The 21,001-nt window shown below is 33.4% G+C and overlaps 2 protein-coding genes across 2 annotated transcripts; one reads left to right on the top strand and one right to left on the bottom strand.

Moving 5' to 3' along the window:
• Positions 1-9,078: 9,078 nt before the first annotated feature.
• On the top strand, positions 9,079-12,647 carry LOC133859431 (probable leucine-rich repeat receptor-like protein kinase At1g35710). The gene is made up of 3 exons (XM_062294836.1): positions 9,079-9,838; positions 9,932-11,944; positions 12,290-12,647. The coding sequence occupies exons 1-3, from the start codon at positions 9,079-9,081 to the stop codon at positions 12,634-12,636; spliced, it is 3,120 nt and encodes a 1,039-aa protein (XP_062150820.1). The 3' UTR covers positions 12,637-12,647.
• Positions 12,648-13,458: 811 nt separating this feature from the next.
• Positions 13,459-16,934, bottom strand: LOC133879379 (GTPase-activating protein gyp1-like). Its single transcript, XM_062317923.1, has 4 exons — positions 16,638-16,934; positions 14,772-14,857; positions 14,493-14,594; positions 13,459-13,848 (listed from the first exon to the last, which is right to left on the bottom strand). Exons 1-4 carry the CDS (start codon positions 16,762-16,764, stop codon positions 13,816-13,818), a joined length of 348 nt encoding a protein of 115 aa, XP_062173907.1. The 5' UTR covers positions 16,765-16,934; the 3' UTR covers positions 13,459-13,815.
• Between the last annotated feature and the right edge of the window lie 4,067 nt (positions 16,935-21,001).

Raw genomic sequence — 21,001 nt, 5'->3', positions numbered from 1 at the left:
TTCCGCTTATTTAATTAAACGGGTCAGACTCATTAACCCTAACATACTAATTTTGTATTGGGTTTGTATCGAATTTACAAATCGTGAATGTCGAAAAGCTATCAAGATTCTAGTATGAATTGTATTCGATAAGAAGTTCGTTCAAGGCTAGTGACTAAAGGGCAATTCAAAAATCTCACTCATAGCTTAGTGTTTGTTTCGATGGAACCTGCATTCCCCTGTTGGTTCATTTTGAGGTTGTAGGCTGTGCCGATTTTTGGAGTTTGTAGAGCATTTTTAGTAGCCTCACCAAATTAGTTTTTTAGCTATTTTGGTGAGCCAATTTGATGAAAACTCTTAGAGCATTTCTAGTAGCCTCACCAAATTTTACTCACCAAAATAACTAAAAATTACTTTTTTCTATTCTGATGAGCCACTTTATTAAAATTCCCCCAGCAGCCTCACCATTTTAACTAGTCAATATTCACTATTCCATTTAAATAATAATTTTTTCATATTTCTTTATTTTTTCTCTATATAATATTTTTATAAAAAATCATTTATATCCATGAAATAAGGACATTATCGTGTGAGAGATGGGAGATGAGAGAAGAAAATGAGAGAAAAAAGGAAAAAGTGTGCTAATCATGTGAGAGAGAAATGTGAAACAAAATTTGGTGAGTGGGTTGTTGAGTGAAAATGCCTGGTCTAATTTGACTAGTAATTTCAGTCATCAAATTTTTTTGGTTAAAATGGTGAGGCTGCTGGGAGTGGTTTTTAAGAGTTTTCATCAAATTGGCTCACCAAAATAGCTAAAAAACTAATTTGGTGAGGCTACTAAAAATGCTCTAAAAACCACTCCCAGCCTCACCATTTTAACCAAAAAAATTTGATGACTGAAATTACTAGTCAAATTAGACCAGGCATTTTCACTCAACAACCCACTCACCAAATTTTGTTTCACATTTCTCTCTCACATGATTAGCACACTTTTTTCTCTTTTTTCCTTTTTTCTCTTATTTCTCTCACACGATAATGTCCTTATTTCATGGATATAAATGATTTTTTATAAAAATATTATATAGAAAAAAAATAAAGAAATATGAAAAAGTTATTATTTAAATGGAATAGTGAATATTGACTAGTTAAAATGGTGAGGCTGCTGGGGGAATTTTAATAAAGTGGCTCATCAGAATAGAAAAAAAGTAATTTTTAGTTATTTTGGTGAGTAAAATTTGGTGAGGCTACTAGAAATGCTCTTATGCTCTATTCTCGGGATGTTTGTTCTTGGTTTGTATCTTGGGTATTGTTGTTTACTGCTCCTGTTTTGTTGAGGTTGCACAGTTTGTTTTGCTTTTGGCTTGTATTTCTGGCCTCTCTGATTGTTTTCTCTGTTTGAGTTTGGGGTAAGTCTATTTTTCTTTTTGGAGTGTTCTTTGGGTGTCGATGAATAAAAGCTTTTATTCATCGATTTTTTTTTTTTTTCAAAAAAAAATAAAAAGAAGTAGGATCACCCGTGAGGTTAGCCATGGTCACGTGCGACACTTTCAATGAAGATCCTCGGCATCGTCAAATTGACACTTTAAAGTTTTAGAGCAACGGGATATTGATGCAGGTTAATGTAGTGGCTGGGTTCACAATAGCAAACAAAAATAGAATTAACACTCTTCTCAAACTAAAATTTTGTCAATGAGTCAAGGTAAAAGGGATAGAAAATCACTCATAGGTGTTTCATATTGATAAACTGATAGAAAAATACATAAACTGAAGGCTAAACCAATTTTAATAGGCTTATATAGAGCCTAATTAAATTCAAAAGCCTAAAAAATTGTAATAATAATAATAAAAAAAGAAATAAAAACACATTGCAGTACAAATAATACAAAACAATAACTTTTGTCTGGTAAACATTAGAATTGTGAAATTTTCATGAAATACAATATTGCAGTGCTCAGAATAAGCTTTTCAACGCCACTAAGTTTGTCTCAATCCAATGTCAGAATCAAAAGATATGATTTTTGAAATAAAATAAATCTAACAAAAAATTTATAAGACTGGGTCGCATCATAAAGTCTAATGGTTTGAATAGTAAACCCAAATACAAGTACCAAAAAAGAGTAAATTCTTCTACAGTTAGGGATCGACTCGAAATAGTGCAAGCTTCCCAACAAGTCCGCTAGTCAAGAGTAGTTGGAGCATGTTATTAACGGCGAAATGTTCACTTCAAATGGAAATTTGCAAGGGAAGATAATTTCGTGGAAATTTACATTAATATTGTTGAGAATTCCAATCCATCAAGCTTGAATGGTTCTAATGGGACCCTGTTGCATTGAATGTCTTTACTTTACAAATAATTCATGTCCCCCACGTGCCTTGACAAAGCTCAACAGTTTACTAGTCATAATGAACATGACATTGATCCTCAACCTTGACTCCCATTCCACACGTCTATATATCTTTCTTATTGAGAGATCCATAGGAAATCATTGGAGCTATCCAATTTGATAGAGACATTGTGAGAAATATTGGGTGTAGTGAAGGTAGTTGTTGTGCAGGGACGGAGCCAGAAGTTCTTATGGGCATGGGCTGGTGGTAAAAAAAAATTATTGGTAGGGGCCAATAGGCTAAATTTTTAGTTTTTTAGCTTATATATATATATATATATATATATATATATATATATATATATATATATATATATATATATATATATATATATATATATATATATATATATATATTTTTTGAGATTTTTCTTTTTTAACCTAAGAATTTTTTTTTTTTCAAGGAAATTGGGGGGGGACCATGGCCCCTGCCAGCCCCCCCCCCTCCCTCCGTCTATGTTGTTGTGACAGTGGAAGAGGAAGATGATGATATATTGTGATTGGATCAAGTTAAGGTTTTTTTTTTTCTTTTTTTTTTTTTTTCTTTTCTTTTTAATGTGCTTTGATACCATGACTTATTTATTACATGTTACCCATTTATGGAATTATTCCGTAGTCGAACCAAAATCAATATATTGTTACTTTGTTCACTACTTATTTTTCTTGATAACCTGATTTAATTACATGATATATCATTTTTATACATTGTGACATTTGATTTAATTACATGATATATCATTTTTATACATTGTGACATTTCAGTAAATACCACTAAAACATTCATGTCCGAGCTTTAAGATAATCATTCACATTAAATCTTCTTCAATATAAAAAATATTTTACATTAATATTTTTATGTTGTGAAAAAAAAATTGATTTTTATAGGTTAATATTATTAAATGAAAATATAAAAAAATATTTGTGATTTTTTATACGCGCCAAACGCAAGAAAATATTTTCTGCTAAAAACATTTTTCTTAAAATATTTTACGTCGGAAAACATTTTAAAATATACAAAGAAACACCATAATACAGATATTACAAGCTACAATTCACATGAGAACATGGGCTAGTTTCCACTTTCCTCCACCGGAGCAAAATAAAATAAAATAAATAAAAAAACCAAACATTTATAGATGTTAAACCCAAGCAAAAAATGGAAAAGATATTCAAGAGAAAAAAAAAAAATCAAACCGAGGAAAAATAATGAATAATACAATTTTTTTTCTTTAGCTAAGCACCGTTTAATAATAATAGAACACGGCTATTTCACCATTGACCAAATACTAACTAGTGCAAGCCTCGCAGCGAGTTGTGCACGCCAAGGGACTAATTGTCATCCAATCCATTAGTCTGGTCATTAATTTTTAGTATTAATTTTTTTTTTTTTTTAAAAAAAAAATATAGTACTAAAATGTGGTAGATGTGATTTAAAGTAAAAGAAGTTTATAATTTTTTGTATGAAAAAGTGAAAAAAAAAAAAAAAAAATTGTTTTGAAGTAGTTTTTTTTTTAAAAATGGTAATAAAAAATCTAAAAAATGTGCATGCACCTTCTAATTAATTCACTTTCAAAAGGAAATTCACTTTCAACGTGAATGAAGGAAGCTAGCATGGGAGTTAATTTTGAATAAAACAAATTTTTTCTGCCCAAATTAATAATGTTTTGGTTCAAGGTATTATTTTGTTTAGAAACTAATTAAACACAATTTCACGGTATTATATATTTTGCAGTTTGATAGGACTCTGTAAGTTGCATTGAATATATGTCTTAATTACTTTAGAAATAACAACTATTCAATACTCATTCAATCCAATCAAAAGCAAATTAATTTTTGCAATTTGATTATTAATTTCCAATCAAGAATTAATAACGTGAGTCACGTTGCGCCCCAAGTTTATTGATGATCACTCAATAATGTGAGACGCGTTTTGCTAGAATGGTTCTAATGGGACCCAGTTGCATTGAATGTCTTCCCTTAGAAATAACATAACCATTCAGTAGTACTAGTTATTAACATGACATTGATCAACGTCAACACATACAAAATAATTAGTCTCAACCTTGACTCCCACTCCACACGTTTAACCTTGACTCCCACTCCACACGTCTATATATCTTTTCTTATTGAATATCGAGAGATCCATAGGAAATAATTGGAGTTATCCAATTTGATTGGGACAAGGTAAGAAATATTGGATATAGTGAAGGTAGTTGTTGTTATGACAGTGGAAGAGGAAGATGATGATATATTGTGATTGGATAAAGTAATGGGATTTTTTTTTTTTTTTTTTTTTTTTAATGTGCTTTGATACCATGATGTGCTTATTTATTATATATTACCCCTTCATGAAATCATTTCGTAGTCGAACCAAAATTAATACACTGTTACTTTGTTCACTATTTTATTTTCTTGATAACCTAATTTAATTATATGATATATCATTTTTGTATCTTGTGAGATTTCATCTCAACTAATACAAAATAAAGTTTTAGTAAATACCACTAAAACACTCAGACTCAAGCTTTAGGATGATCATTCACATTAAATCTTCATCAATACAAAAAAAGAAATATTTTTCATTAATATTTTTATGTTGTGAATAAAAATTAATTTTTATAGGTTAATATTATTGAATAAAAATATAAAAAATATTTGTGATTTTCTGTATGCGCTAACGTTAGAAAATGTTTTTTACCCAAAAAATGTCTTTCCAATACACTATTTATTCAACTTCCAAGCATGCAACTTCTACTTTTAGTCTTTTACCCATCATTTTTCACTTACTTTTCCTTTTTTCCAAGAAACTATTTCACTTTCCAAGTCTGCAATGCATGCTCACTTTTCCTCTTTTCTAATGGAATATTTCACACTTTAAAAGTCCGCAACAATAAACTTTTGACTCTTCTTCTTTAACAATAAACACTTTCTTAGCAAATCATCATTTAACTATTGCGTGTTTGGTAACTACTAACAAACACTTAATTTTCCTGCTTTATTTTCACCTTTTTAAAGAACAATCAGCTTTAAAATATTTTATTTTTTTTTACTTTTTATATAATATAAATAATTTTTTATTACCATTCAAATAAAAAATCTACTTCAATACAAAATTTTTACACTTTTTTTCATACAAATTCTTTTTCTACTTTATATCGTATCAATCATTTCTTAATACTACTAAAAAAAAAATCAACTCAATCATCTTTATGTCTACAACCTACTCTTAACAATTTTTAGAAATCAGCTTCTTCGACCTTAAAAATAATACCCAACCTAAGTACATAAAGTTTTTGTTTGACTGGGTTCGGTTAACCAACGAAAAAAAAAACCTCTACCACCTACTGAACCAACATTCATGCACGCGGCGAAGACTAATACTCATCCAATTCAATCAAAAGGAAATTAATTTGCAATTACATGACTCGGTTTGGTAAACATTTTTTAGGAGTAATTTTTTTTAAAAAAAATATAGTACTAAAATGTGGTAGATGTGATTTAAAGTAAAAAGAAGTTTATAATTTTTTGTATGAAAAAGTGAAAAAAATTTTGTTCTGAAGTAGGTTTTTTTTTAAATAGTAATAAAAAATCTAAATGTGCATATATGCACCTTGTAATTAATTCACTTTCAAAAGGAAATTTGCAAAAGGAAATTCACTTTCAACGTGAATGAAGCAAGCTACCGTGTGAGTTAATTTTGGATAAAAACAAATTTCTTCTGCCCAAATTAATAATGTTTTGGTTCTGACATTTCAAGGTATTATTTTGGTTAGAAACACAATTTCACGGTAATTTTGTTTTTTGATAGGACTCAAAAAATACAAGAATAACGTGAGTCACGAATGGTTCTAATGGGACCTAACAACTGTCCCCACCAAGACTAATACTCATTCAATTCAATCAAAAGGAAATTAATTTGCATGATTTCCAAAATTAAATATCTATAACAACACAACTATCAGTAGTACTCATGATGTCCCTGACCCCGTGTGCCTTGAGAACATAACATTCAACGTCAACGTTTATCTTTCTTATTAAAGCGTCCCGAGTGATGAACAAATTATACAATCACCCCTTTTTCCATTGCCCTGCTCCTCTCAATCAATCATACACTTGTAGGCATGGTGGTCATTGCATGGTCATTTTTAAGGGAGAGGGATTGTTACAAATCTCTTAAAACTTTTCCATTCCATTTGGAAATTTAATATTCTCTTTTTCTTTTTATTTAACTCTTTCTTTATCTACCATAATTTTAATTCAATAAGATATCTTAGAGGATCAAATCAATCGAGAAAGAACAATTAGGAAAATATATTATATGCTATTAACCAAGAATGATGTGGCAAACCCCCCACAACCGTATAGATGTAGTTTCTTTGGCTGCAGGTATTCTGGTCGTAGTTGATGATGTTGTAGAAGGGTACTTTGGATATTATGACTGAAGCACGCCGCAACGGTCGTAATGGGTGGACCTAAGGTTGTCCACTTGTTTATAGGTTTAGTTTATGGCTTGTGACGTTTGTGTCACTTATTTTTGTAGAACCATTTCCGTTATGTAATTATATTGAGAAAATATTTAAACAGATAGACGTAATATGTCTCTTTGTTTATGATTATTTGTAATAGAAGTTTATGTTATGATTCCCGCTATTTAGATTTATGTTTTCCGCTGCATAGATGAATAGATGTTATACTCTGATATACCAGATTCATATTATGGGAGATGTACCATATGTTGACTTTGCGATATATCGTCGTGCCACTGTGAAGATCCGTTTATATTTTAAAGCACGAATATTTATGTAAATGTTTTATTAAAAATTAAAAAAAAAAAAAAAACAGGTCGTCACAAATTCTCTCTAATTTCTATCTCTCTCTTTTCCTTTAAGTAAAAAATCGGTCATTTAAGTAAAACTGAACCGGTCTATATATTTCAAGTGTAATAAAATTAAAGGTGCATTTAATATATATCCTTAATTAACTTTCTTTGGTTGGATAAAAAATAATAAAAAGGTCAAATTTTGCTGTCATTAAATTATTTAAGATTTCTACCTTTCTCTTCTTACTTTTAAGAAGTATCAAAGTATTAGTGTTTACTCTATATTACTCTTTGCTAGAGCCTTGAAGTCAACAAGTCTCCTCTTGAAGGAAACGAATTGAGCAAAACCTATGGTCCGTCCTCCTATAATAAACACTAGCAACAACATTCAAGTAAATTGTTTTGTTTTGTTTTGTTTTTTGAATTACTTTGCTTTTCTTTTCTTATTTCTTTTGTGGTCTTGAGGTAGTTGAATTCAAGGTTGATTCGGTCTAGGAGTTTCGATTTAATAAAAGTAATGGTTTTATATTTTAATTCATTTGAATGTTTTATGGATTTTTTTTTTCTTCATTTGTGTGATTTACTCAAAACAAGATTCTATCAATGAGTCAAGGCAAAAGGGATAAAAAATCACTCATAGAATATTTCATTTTGATCAACTGATAGAAAAATACATAAACTGGAGGCTAAAGCCATCTTAATAGGCCTATATAGAGCCTAATTAAATTTGAAAACCTAAAAAATTATAATAAAAAAAAAAGAAATAAAAACACTTTGCAGTACAAATAACACAAAACAATAACTTTTGTCTGGTAAATGTTAGAATTGCGAAATTTTCATGAAATACAAAATTGTAGCACTCTGAATAAGCTTTCCAATGCCACTAAGTTTGTCTCAATCCGATGTCAGAATAATAAAAAAAAAAAAAATGATTTTTGAAGTAAAATGAGTCTAACAAAAAACTGATAAGACTGACTCGCATCATAAACTCTAATGGTTTGAATAGTAAACCCGAATACAAGTACCAAAAAAGAGTAAATTTTTTCAAAAATTAGGGGCCTAACTCGAAATAGTACTGCAAACTTCCATTCCCTCATAACTAGGAAAATGTCATTTCAGGTGCATAGCAATTGGCCAAGTGGTCTGTTTCTTGTTGTTCCCAGCCAAGGAATTTCCGTTTTCTATCGGATAATATATAGATGCCGTCTTGGAAGGATTCTCTCATGAGCAACTTGTCATATGCCCATGTTTACTAGTCATGAACATGACATTGACCAACGTCAACACATCCAAAATAATTGGTCTCAACCTTGACTCCCACTCCACACGTTCAACCTTGACTCCACTCCACACGTCTATATAACTTTCTTATTGAGAGATCATTGGGTGTAGTAAATTAATACTTATTCAATCCAATCAAAACCAAATTAATTTTTGCAATTTAATGATTAATTTCCAATCAAGAATTAATAACGTGAGTCACGATGCGCTCCAATTTTATTGATGATCACTCAATAATGTGAGACGCGTTTTGCACATGAATCCCATCCTCGATCCATGTATAATTAATAGTTTGAAAATTTTGTTAAAGATAGAGAAAGAATCTTACTTAATTAAGGCTGGCCGGCCAGGTCCACTTTCAAAAGCAAATTCACAAAATGCGGAATACACAACACAATTATTAATCCCGACCCCGCGTGCGTGCCTTGAGAAATTAAGCTCAACACAATGTTGACTACCTACTCGATCATGAACGAACGTACTCCACATTCAACGTCGTCGTCAACACAAATTAACTCCGACCTACTCCACACATCTATCTTTCTTATATATTAAAGCCAGTCATGAACAAATATATTATACAATCAATCAATCATTATACACTTGTAATTAAGCATGGTGTTCATTGCATGGGCTACATGTTTCTTGTTCTATGCAGCTCAGTTTGTTGCAACATCTCAATCCTCAGCACTACAACTAGAAGCAAACGCCATGCTTGCGAGTGGGTGGTGGAGAAGCACCAATTACACCAACAATACCTCAAGTCGTTGCGAGTGGCTTGGTATTACTTGCAATGGTGCTGGAAGCGTCACAAAGATTGTCATGAGCTCTGGTGGTTTCAATTTGGGAGAGATGTCAAAACTCAACCTCTCTTGCTTTCCAAATTTAGTCCGCCTTGATCTTTCCTTCACCGGACTTCAGGGGAGTATCCCAGTCGAGATAGGTACTCTATCCAAACTCACATACCTTGATCTGTCCCATAATAAACTGACAGGTGAGTTGCCTCTTTCACTTACATACCTCACCCAATTAGTGATGTTTAACGTTTCTTCTAATCAAATCACTGGACCAATCCCTACCTCTCTTTCGCTTTTAATCCATCTCACCCATGTCATTTTGTATGCCAATCAAATCAATGGTTCCATACCATCAGAAATAGGAATGCTGAATAATTTGGTTGTCTTAGACCTAGGTGGTAACATGCTCATTGGTCCAATCCCTTCCACTTTGGGTAATTTAACTATTTTGAAAGAATTGTTTCTTGATTCCAATCAAATCAATGGTCCAATCCCTTCCACTTTGGGTAACTTAACTAATTTGGAAGATTTGTTGCTTGTTTTCAATAAAATCATTGGTCCAATCCCTTCCACTTTGGGTAGTTTAACTAATTTGGAATATTTGTATCTTTCATCCAATCAAATCACTGGTCCAATCCCTTCCACTTTGGGTAATTTAACCAATTTGAAAGGATTGTCTCTTGCTTCCAATCAAATCAATGGTACAATCCCTTTCACCTTGGGTAGTTTAACTAATTTGGAAGGTTTGTATCTTTTTTCCAATCAAATCAGTGGTTCCATTCCCCCAAAACTAGGAAACATGAAGAATTTGATTATCTTGTACCTCTCAAATAACAGCCTCAATGGTCCAATCCCTTCCACCTTGGGTAGTTTAACTAATTTGGAACGTTTGTATCTTTTTTCCAATCAAATCAGTGGTTCCATTCCCCCAAAACTAGGAAACATGAAGAATTTGATTATCTTGTACCTCTCAAATAACAGCCTCAATGGTCCAATCCCTTTCACTTTGGGTCATTTAACTAATTTGGAATATTTGTATCTTTATTCCAATCAAATAATTGATCCAATCCCTTCCACTTTGGGTAATTTAACTAATTTGGAAGTTTTGTATCTTCATTCCAATCAAATCAATGGTCCAATCCCTTTCACTTTGGGTAATTTAACTAATTTGAAAGTTTTGTATCTTCATTCCAATCAAATCAATGGTCCAATCCCTTCCACTTTGGGTAATTTAACTAATTTGGAAGGATTGCATCTTGATTCCAACCAAATCAATGGTCCAATCCCTTCCACTTTGGGTAATTTAACCAATTTGAAATATTTGTCTCTTGGTTTTAATCAAATAATTGGTCCAATCCCTTCCACTTTGGGTAATTTAACTAATTTGAAATATTTGTTTCTTTATTCCAATCAAATCAATGGTTCCATTCCCCCACAAATAGGAAACTTGAAGAATTTAATTATCTTGTACCTCTCGAATAACAGCCTCAATGGTCCAATCCCTTCCACTTTGGGTCATTTAACTAATTTGGAAGAATTGTACCTCAGTCAAAATCAAATTAAAGGTTCCATCCCCATTGAAATAGGGAACATGAAGAGTTTGTCTAGTCTGTCTCTTGATCATAACAATCTCATTGGTCATATCCCCACTCAAATTGGCAACCTTCGTTCGTTGAAAGATCTTGACCTTAGTCATAACTTTATCAGTGGAGAAGCACCTGTTGAACGTGGGACGACTATTGATCATTTACGGAGGTTGGATATCAGCTGCAATAATCTCACCGGCAATATTCCCAATAGTTACGTTTCTATTCAAACAGTCAACTTGTCATATAATTCTTTGACAGGTCCAATTCCAACAAATTTTGATCAGTACCATACACTTGACACATTAATTGGCAACAAGTATTTGTGCGGTGACTTTACGGGTTTCCCTCCTTGCCTTCCAACTAGTAACAAATCAATTGTAACCAAAGCAAAAATTTGTGTTTCCATCGCCATTTCCCTTGGATTCTTAGTTCTTGGGGGCTTTCTCCTATGTCGACGCATGGTCAAGAAACTCCAATTTGAGTCAAGAAAAGAAACAAAGCATGGGAACTTGTTTTCGATATGGAATTATGATGGACATATTGCATATGAAGACATCATTGAAGCAACCGAGGACTTTGATATACAATATTGTATTGGAACCGGTGGTTATGGTAGCGTTTACAAAGCAAAATTACCTGGTGGAAAAGTGATTGCCTTGAAAAAACTTCATCGATTGGAGGCTGAGAACCCAACTTTTGATATGAGTTTCAGAAACGAGGTAAAAGTGTTAACAGAGATCCGCCATCGAAACATTATAAAACTTCATGGGTTCTGTTTACATAAGCGATGCATGTTTCTGGTTTACGAGTACATGGAAAGGGGAAGCCTATTTTGTATCCTAAATAATGATGTTGAAGCGATAGAATTGGATTGGAGCAAGAGATTAAACATCATTAGAGGCACTGCCCACGCTTTATCTTACATGCATCATGAATGCATTCCAGCAATTGTTCATCGAGATATAACAAGCAACAATATTTTATTGAACAATAAACTAGAGGCTTTTGTCTCTGACTTTGGCACAGCTAAGCTCATTGATCCTGATTCCTCCAACCAAACGTTAGTTGCTGGCACTTACGGTTACATTGCCCCAGGTAAACTATTCTTTTCCTTACAATAAAGTATGCCTTTATTTATTTATATATTGTTCTACCTAATATTCTAAAAGAAAGTATTAGCCATGTAGAAAAAATGTCTTTCCTAATATTTGTGATAGTAGGGTTACCTTGTCATTTACTATTTGAAACAATTCATGCAAACAACCGCTTTCACTATAGAATTTTTATGCAATGACAAGTTTTGACCAACTTCTTTCAAATGAAAAATATACAAAAGGAAAAAGGAAAAAGAAAAAAAAAATTAAAAATATGTTTTTACATTTTTAATAGTTTTTTTTTTTTTTTTTTTTTTTTTTTTTTTTTTTTTTTTTTTTAATGCAGAATTGGCCTATACCTTGAAAGTTACTGAAAAATGCGATGTTTATAGCTTTGGAGTTGTGGCACTGGAAATAATAATGGGAAGACATCCAACGGAACTCCTGACTTCATTATCATCGTCATCTTCTCAAAACATGATGTTACATGAAATACCTCCCAATCACTTGGTTGCACAAGATATTTTCCTTCTTGCTACAATAGCATTTGCATGCCTACACGAAAAACCAAAATCTCGGCCTACAATGAAATGCGTGTCTCAAAAATTTCTTTCTCGGGAGAAGCCAATAGCCAAGCCTTTACAAGCATTTTCATTATGGCAGCTAAGGAACCAAGAAATGTATTTGATTTGATCAAGGGGAGATACTCAATTATGAAGTTTTTGTTTCTAGGTCGAGTTGCATGCGATTTGTGGAACTTATATATTTATGATAAATGTTGTGCAAGACAATTGTAATGCCATGAATTATGTTATTTTCTAGATTTTACCCATATATATATATATATATATATATATATATATATATATATATATATATATATATATATATATATATATATATATATATATATATTGCCAAAATGCAAGTAGAATAGAAGAAAAATGAATCCAATTCATTTCCTCATTCCATCCGGCCTTTACCCAAATAATTCATAACTCAACAACAAATTTCCTAAATAATACCACTCTCCTTAATCAAAATTTTCACCAAAACTAATACTCAAATATAAGGCCTCTTGACTTCACATTTCCATCGTTAAAAAATAAAATTATAAGTTAAAAAATAAAAATTTAGCCTATTGGCCATTACCAACAAATTTTTTTTTGCCCTTGACTCTTGCCCATAAGAGCTTCTATCTCCATCCCTACTAATATGCTGTAGCTTTTTTTTTATAGCACCAAAGCCAAATTCTTCAAGTAAAATAGAGATGATCAATTTCATGATTAAAATTTTGAGTACAAAATGGCATGGCAAATTCAACCACAATAATCATCATTAAATGAAGAGCAAAAACAATTGAGGCTCCTTTTGGGGTGGCAACTAAACAAACATATAAATATTAAAAGTATACCTGTCTTAAGGTGCATGGGACTTCACCATTTACCTAGGAATTCGAATGCAATGGATGTAACCAAATAAGAAAACATTGGATTTCCTCTAGACTACATTCACAAAATTGAAAATTGTTGTACAAGAAAGTACTTTTTTATTTTTAATTTTTCTTTTCCATGTTCTCCTCTGGTCAAAGAAAATCTAAAAAGAAACGCCTAATAATACAGATATTACAAGCCACAATTCATATGAGAACACGGGCTGGTTTCCTCCACTGGAGCAAGAGAAAAAAAAATTAAAATAAAAATTCCAAACTGAGAAAAAATAATGAATATTACAATTTTCTCTTTAGCTAGCTAAGTGGCTGGGAAAGTTCTTAAACATACTGTGCCACATAAATGCTCTAGAAAGCATCATCTCCAACTCTTGGTGAGTCCAGTTCTGTGTTGGAAGGTGTTGAAGGAACATCACCAATTCTTAGAAATCAAGCTTCTGAAGCTTATCTGACCACTGAATAAAAGGTAACAGCTCATTTTAACTATTTCATATATAATCATCACTATCACGAAATAAAATGTGACTCGAACGAGCCAACTGTCCAGAGATTTGTGTGGAGAAAAATGCATAACCAAATGGTAAACGCCAAAATGTTTTCAATACCATACAGACTCACAGAGACATACTTTCATAAATGTTTTGCAAAGTTTCAAAAAAAAATAACATTTACTAAGAAACAAATTGACCAGCTGATGCTATTGCTAGTATAGGACAATCTTTTGATAGATATCAGTTTTAGAATGACATATTTACTTTCTGAAATAGGTAGCATTTTGAGAGAAGATATAATTCTGCCAAGTGAAGCACATGAATAGCAAGACCAAATGAGAAGCTTACAGAAACACCACAATGATAAGTTCAAAAGTGGCACCCACATGGAAAATTGAATATTTTAGACAGCAATTGATCACACCACCTTTGGTGTTAACTGCAACATCATGTGAAGTACAAGCTCTTCTATAAACAAAGCTGTGAAACATGCTTGCCTTTCTATTTCTCACTATTAAACCAACGGCAGTGAAAAGTAACATTGACATCGACATTTTCGACCATTAACCACAGATCGATGAGCCCAAAAGCAAAGAGTGTCCACTCACCGTTAAAAGAAAACTGGCAAATATGTATACAAGGAAATCTGGCAATGCATCTCCTTCCGCAAGATATGTGTCCCACAGGCGAGTAACAAGATGGAAAGGCATCTAACAAGACAGAACCTGTATTAGCTTTGCATAAATGATAAAAGCACCAGATCATGGCCAAAGCTCTGCTGCAAATGTTCTCAGCTACAACTTAAGCAACCTAGAGATTACATATTTGGTTCACTTAACAAAATTAAAGCAATTCATAATACATGAAATGCATCTGGAGGAGCAAACCTCGCGTATTAGAAGACAGTTGAACCAGAGGAAAGCAAATTGCAGAAATTCCAGCCCTTGCTCCTCCATGTGTCTTGAAACAGGTTCTAGAGGAGTTTAAAAAAGTGGTCTCGTCAATAGGGCTGGCATATTATGGACGGACATAAATGTAAAACAAATGAAGAAACAAGTACTAGATATAGTAAGGCGATGACAATTTTTACGTGTCGGAAACCACTTCACCAAAACGATCTCGGAAACCCAAGAAAGCTATATATTACAACTGTTTAAAAGTTCCTTTCCCATCAAAGCCCTTGGAGTGACTATGAAAAATATGCTCTATTTTTCTACATTCAAAATATAACCCCTAAAGAAACAGTTCTCAAAAAATGCAAAATTAACAATAACACATTTTTTTCCCAGTAAGATGCATACTGAAATCTATTGCTAACGCACACGAGTCTTTTTACAAAAGACTGACTGGTTGAAATGCTCTGGGGGAGAATTTTTTGCATTTATAATCTAAACAAACATTACTAATTTCATTTTAAATTGTTGTAAAGGTAGCCACAATGGACTTATCGAATTAGCTCATGGCATATAATATTGGTGACACCAAATGAAAACTAAAAACGTTATAAATTCTGCTTTGCTGTATGAGTGACAGTCCAATGTTACATTTCTATTGGACATCATGGCTTAATTAACTCAAATTTCCATTTCAATCCACCATTTTATTAGTTTGCAATAACACCAAAATTAAGCCCACATATCATCTTACAGTGGGAGAGTACATCAAGAACAGGCTCAGAAAAAGAGCAAGATTGAATTTCTTGTCAAACGAGCAAAGCACATCTCTATTTCCACAAATCTGGAACAGATTCAGTAGTGTTTTGAGGCAACCCTGGATACCATAACATCAAGAAACAGGCTCAGAAGAACCTTAACTATAAATAATTCTAGTCTCTTGGCAAGTGCCGATGTGTATGCCAAGGCATTTTTCTTTAAGAGAGGGGTAGAAGAGAAGAAAATTGTGGAGAGAGAGAGAGAGAGAGGAGATAAACATGGAATAAAAGATGGTAGAGAAAGGTGGGAAGTGGTTTGGGGAGTTTAAAAAGTAGATATTGCCGGTGTTTTTATCCAAAAATACTTGTGCACTTAAACATTTCCCATGATCATAACTTCATCATACAATAGAAATATAGAGTTTAGTAAAATGGATGAGACTACAATCTAAATCATAAGATTTTTTTTTTTTTTTTAATAAATACTCTGAATCAGTAGAGCACAGAAGGAACTTTTTAGCGCAAGTTCCCTCTCCATATGTGCTGCACATACAAACATAAGCGGGAATGGTTGGGACTTGCAAGCTACCATTCAACTTTACTTGCCAAGGAAACCTCATGAGGTGAAAGTTGATAAGCCCTACTAACCTTGTTCTAACTATTCAATAGGTGAACCTTTTGCATTGTAGTTAGACAGCAAACCATAATCCTACTGCAGGTTTCAAACCAAGAGGCAGGAGTGAAGAAAATAGAGCGCCAAGGTCATCTAGTCGCACTAGCCTTAACAAAATCAGGACACCCTAACTCAAAAAGTCTTTTAATTTTGTTAAGCATAAAGCCACAACCATTCACTGCATTTGACTAGGTTGGATGCACCAAAAGCTTTTAAGATCAACTAATTATGGACATCGCTGGAATGACTATGACATAATATGAACAGGTTTTGGGCCCACATCCACTTCAACCCAATATACACACCTCATGCACAGGCACAGAGCTAAAACAAGCATAGAATTTACGTATAACAGTGTAAATCAATTTATTTAATGCAAAAAAAAAAGAAAGAGGCTCTATAGTAAGTAGAGTTAGAAGAAAGGATTACCATCAATCCGCCTAACCAAATCCTTCAATTTAAACACAAGCCTCTGAATTCCTGGTTGAGCAAATGTGTAATCGTCATGCATACCCTCAAGCAGCTTCGATAGACACCAATAGCAATCAGCCTCCATGTTAGAGATTTTTTCTGGAGATAAATTAGAGATTGACCAGTTATCCACACCCCCTTCTAAGTGTTCAGACAAGAAAACAACTAGAAAGGGTGTGGCTAGATCATTTATTCCTTGAACATATCCACTTGCAGGATGCCGAATGGCCCTGGAAAGAAATCAGGAAACAGAGGAAAGAGATAAACCGATTAATACTATGACAATATAAGAAAAATACTCCAATGAGGACACTTAACACAGCCATACACCAAATGTACTTTTCTCTCTTTAACTCCACCCCCTCCCAGTTCTTTTTTTTTCCAGCTTATAGCAGTGGGATATAGAAATTAGTCAGCCCCGAGTATGGAAATTAACAAAAAATACCATCATTTATGGAAATGGAACATGGCAACTCAAAAAAAATATATAGACAGGGTCACAACCATATATTTGTGCTTTGGTCAATTCATAATATTAAACATATTTATTTATCGGTGTTAGACTATCTATTTCCACACACAAGAATCATGGATAGTAAACCTTTTCTCATTTTCCTTTTGTCTTTTTCATAGGCATAACTCACAAGTTTCAAATGTTGGAAAACACTTCTTAGACAAAAGTTACCAAACGGATTTTCAAATGTGGCCCCCACTAATTAACACACTTTTCAAAACAAATAACAAAACACTTCTCGAAAAGCAAAACACAGTACACAACACTCTTCAAAAAATAAAACACAACACTTTTTAAAAGCTTCCTAAACCTTCGTACAAGATTCTTTTTCAAAACACGTGCTCATTTTTTCAGGTGCGAAGGCTAATCTTATTATTTATAAACATGTGCTTATTTTTAAATAGGAATTTTTGAAAACATAAAACACTTTGAAAAACTACGGGGTTGATCCATGTAGTGGCCGCCAAACAATCATGAGTAGCTACCGATTTGTTTGGCGGCCACCGCATTTGTAGCCTTGAGGTGCATGGTAGCCAACACGGGACGGCCGGTTTTGTCTAACAACCATTGCAGTGGCCGCTGCCAAATTTGCATGGCAGACACCGCGATGGCCATTGCCAGATTTGCATAGCAAACACCGCGGTGGCTATTGCATTTGTCTTGTAGCCTTCACACTGTGGAAGCTAGCTCCAGAAGACTCAACCATTTTTTTTTTCTTGCCTTTTTAGTTTTGTCTATTTTATTTTTTGAAAAACACTTTTTAGTTCAACCAAAAATAAAAAAAAAAACTTTTGTGGACCGTACATTATACATAAAACACTTTTTTAAATGTGACCCCCACCAAAACACTTCTCAATTTTCATTTTTTCCAAAACCCAAAACACTTTTTAAAACTATACCAAACCAACCTAAGTTTCTTGAATGCATCACACCAATAAAAATGTGCATTTCTTTTGGGCATATCAAGGTAAATTATTTTATTGGTGTCCAAACAAGCGCCGGGAAGGAGTGGACATCAGTGCCATGTCCACAAATTTCACTAAATTTAAGAATGTGTGCTAGAAATCAAAGAATATCAAAAACTTGATACAGGAAGGACATGAAGTTATTTAATTTAGTTTTATTTGATTTTAGAAGTTGGGGGGTATTTTAGTCTTTCCTTAAGGCTCTCAATAGCTGGCTAGTTGAGCTTGATTAGTGTAAGCTCTATATAAGGTATGTAGTCAGACTTTCAAAAGTCAATGAAAAGTTGGGTAGGTTATAAGATATGTCTTGATTGTGAAAGTCAATACAAGGTGGGTAGTAAGCCCATTTAAGGCACGTATTTGTAATTTCGAAAGAGGAAAAAAAATGGAAAACACAGCTGTTTGTTTGATGTGTGAAGCATTTTTCTCTCGGGTGTGATGTCCAAGAACCCCAATGTGATGCTATGTTGATCTTTATTCTTTTTTCTCACCATTTTCTTTCAAAGTTACCATTGGCTATGTTCCAGCCCCTCTACTCAGATTACACAAGCCCTAAACACTTATAATCCAACTACATACACAACCTACAAGCGTAATCTGTACAGACCTGCTTCAGATCTGTTAGTTTCCCCCAAATCCGACCCAAGATTCTTTTTTTTTTTTTTTTTTTATTGGATAAGTAAGAAGATTTTATTAAAAAGCGTAAGACGCCCCTAAGTATACCGGGAGTATACACAGGGACCACCAAAGCCACCAAACGACCCAAGATTCATAGATTCTCTTAGTCAGTAAGTGCTGAACTATAAGATTCTGCATTATATATGGTATCAGAACAAGGTTTTGCTATAAGGTTATCACATGAATGTTTACATCGCCTTCTCTCTTTGCTAGCAGCTTTCGTGCATTTTTGGGGTCCGAGTTTCGATTTGCAGGATTTGTAGGTTGTGTTTCTCATAGGGAAGTCAGTCGGTGCTACTCTGGTTGGGTGTATCTCTGTCTCGGCGATCTAAACATTCAGGTTTGGACGTCTGTTTTCCGGGGGTGTAGCGAGATGGAGAAGAAATTTTTTGTGGAGGAGAAGTCTTTTGTATTCATGGCTTTGGATGGGGCGTCGGTACTGAGGGTGGTGGAGAAGAGAAATAAATTTCTGGGTGAGGTCGTACTGAGTGCTCAATGCTCTAATTGGTTAGCGTCGACGTTGGAGGTGCTAACGGGTATTCTAGAAGATCAAGAATTTGTCAAGTCTTTCCGAGAAGGTTCGAAAATTCTGATTGCTCGGAGGGGTGGGAACAGAACTGGGTGATTCTTAGAGGCGACAGTATTTGGTTTGGGCAGTTGGAAAGGCTTCATTATCATCCCTGAGGGTCGTGGAGGGTGGGGATGGTAGAAATTCTCTGGCGAGTTGCGTAAGGCTGTCAATTTCCTCTCTGCTACGGTGGGTAGCGGGCAAGGCTCTCCGTCTTCGTCGACCAAGAAGGATGCGAAGGTGCTAGGGCCGAGTATGGGCTTGGCCTCAAAGTGGACGGGGCCGTCCTTTGCCGAGGTGTTGTGCTCGGTTCTGACCTCTGCTGTGAATAAGTTGCTCTTGGTGGGGGAACCTCGTTCCTGGTTGAGGGTTTCGCCGGAGGAGCCGGGTGCTCTTAATCCCCTCCCGGGGCCGACTCATGCTAAGCAATTGAGCTCGGCAGTGGGTTGCCCACATGATCCGTTCGGTCTCTTGATTCGGTGGACAAGAAGCCTTTAGAATGACATATTTGCTTTCAAAAATGGGTAGGATTTTCAGAGAATATATCATTCTACCAAGTACTAAGAGGCTAAGACCATCCCAAATCATTCAAAAAAAGAAAGAATAAACAATGTTGAATGTCAGAAGTACAATCATCCAAAAAAAATAACATTTAAAACTCCATCAGAGAGCATCACCAGCAATATTATACATTTTTGCTAATTAAAAAGAACAATTTTTATACTGTATCTACTACTTTTTTCAATGTAAACTCAAGTATATTTTCTATTTTATTCTCTATTTTCTTTAAATATAATTTTCTAATTTTTTTTTTATTGTTTTCTAAAACCACCCAGAGAGAAAAACGGCTGTAGCAAAAAAAAAATTAACATCAAAAAAAAAAAAAAAAAGAAGAAGAAGAAGAAGAAGAAAAAGAGAGAGAATGATTAACAAAAAATAAAAAAAATACATGAGTTATAATACTGCTAAGTTAAAAAGAAAAATATGTGCTTGTGATCATAACTTTTGTCTCATAATAACTAAATATACACAATATTAAAGTTTTAGAGCAGCGAGATATTGATGTTGGTTAATGTAGTGAGTTCGCAATAGTAAACAACAATAGAATCGACATTCTTCTCAAACCAACATTCTATCAATGAGTTAAGGCAAAAGAGATAGAAAATCATTCATAGAGTGTTTCATAATGATCAACTGATAGAAAAAAAAAAAAAAAAATGTAAACTGGAGGCTAAAGCCATTTTAATAGGCTTATATAGAGCCTAATTAAATTCGAAAGCCTAAAAAATTATAATAATAAAAAAAAACAATAAACAAAAAAAAAAAAACAAACAAACAAAAAAAAAACACTTTGCAGTACAAATAATACAAACAATAACTTTTGTCTGATAAATGTTAGAATTGTGAAATTTTCATGAAATACAAAATTGTAGCGCTCTGAAAAAGCTTTCCAACGCCACTAAGTTTGTCGATCTTAATCCGATGTCAGAATAAAAAAATATGATTTTTGAAGTAAAATGAGTCTAACAAAAAATTGATAAAGATTGACTCGCATCATAAAGTCTAATAGTTTGAATAGTAAACCCAAATACAAGTA

This window comes from Alnus glutinosa, chromosome 1 (assembly GCF_958979055.1).
Source record: "Alnus glutinosa chromosome 1, dhAlnGlut1.1, whole genome shotgun sequence".
Classification (NCBI taxonomy): domain Eukaryota; kingdom Viridiplantae; phylum Streptophyta; class Magnoliopsida; order Fagales; family Betulaceae; genus Alnus; species Alnus glutinosa.
The sequence above is the reverse complement of the archived record's forward strand: the minus strand, read 5'-3'. Positions and strand labels throughout refer to the sequence as shown.

Excerpts from the sequence above, each read along its gene's own strand:
- LOC133859431 (XM_062294836.1), top strand. The coding sequence starts at position 9,079 with ATGGTGTTCATTGCATGGGCTACATGTTTCTTGTTCTATGCAGCTCAG. Across the intron at positions 9,839-9,931 it reads TCCAATCCCTTCCACTTTGG|GATTGTCTCTTGCTTCCAAT; the intron begins GTAGTTTAACTA and ends CCAATTTGAAAG. Across the intron at positions 11,945-12,289 it reads TTACGGTTACATTGCCCCAG|AATTGGCCTATACCTTGAAA; the intron begins GTAAACTATTCT and ends TTTTTAATGCAG.
- LOC133879379 (XM_062317923.1), bottom strand. The coding sequence starts at position 16,764 with ATGGAGGCTGATTGCTATTGGTGTCTATCGAAGCTGCTTGAGGGTATG. Across the intron at positions 14,858-16,637 it reads TTTGGTTAGGCGGATTGATG|AACCTGTTTCAAGACACATG; the intron begins GTAATCCTTTCT and ends AAACTCCTCTAG. Across the intron at positions 13,849-14,492 it reads TTGCCAGTTTTCTTTTAACG|TGGTCAGATAAGCTTCAGAA; the intron begins GTGAGTGGACAC and ends CCTTTTATTCAG.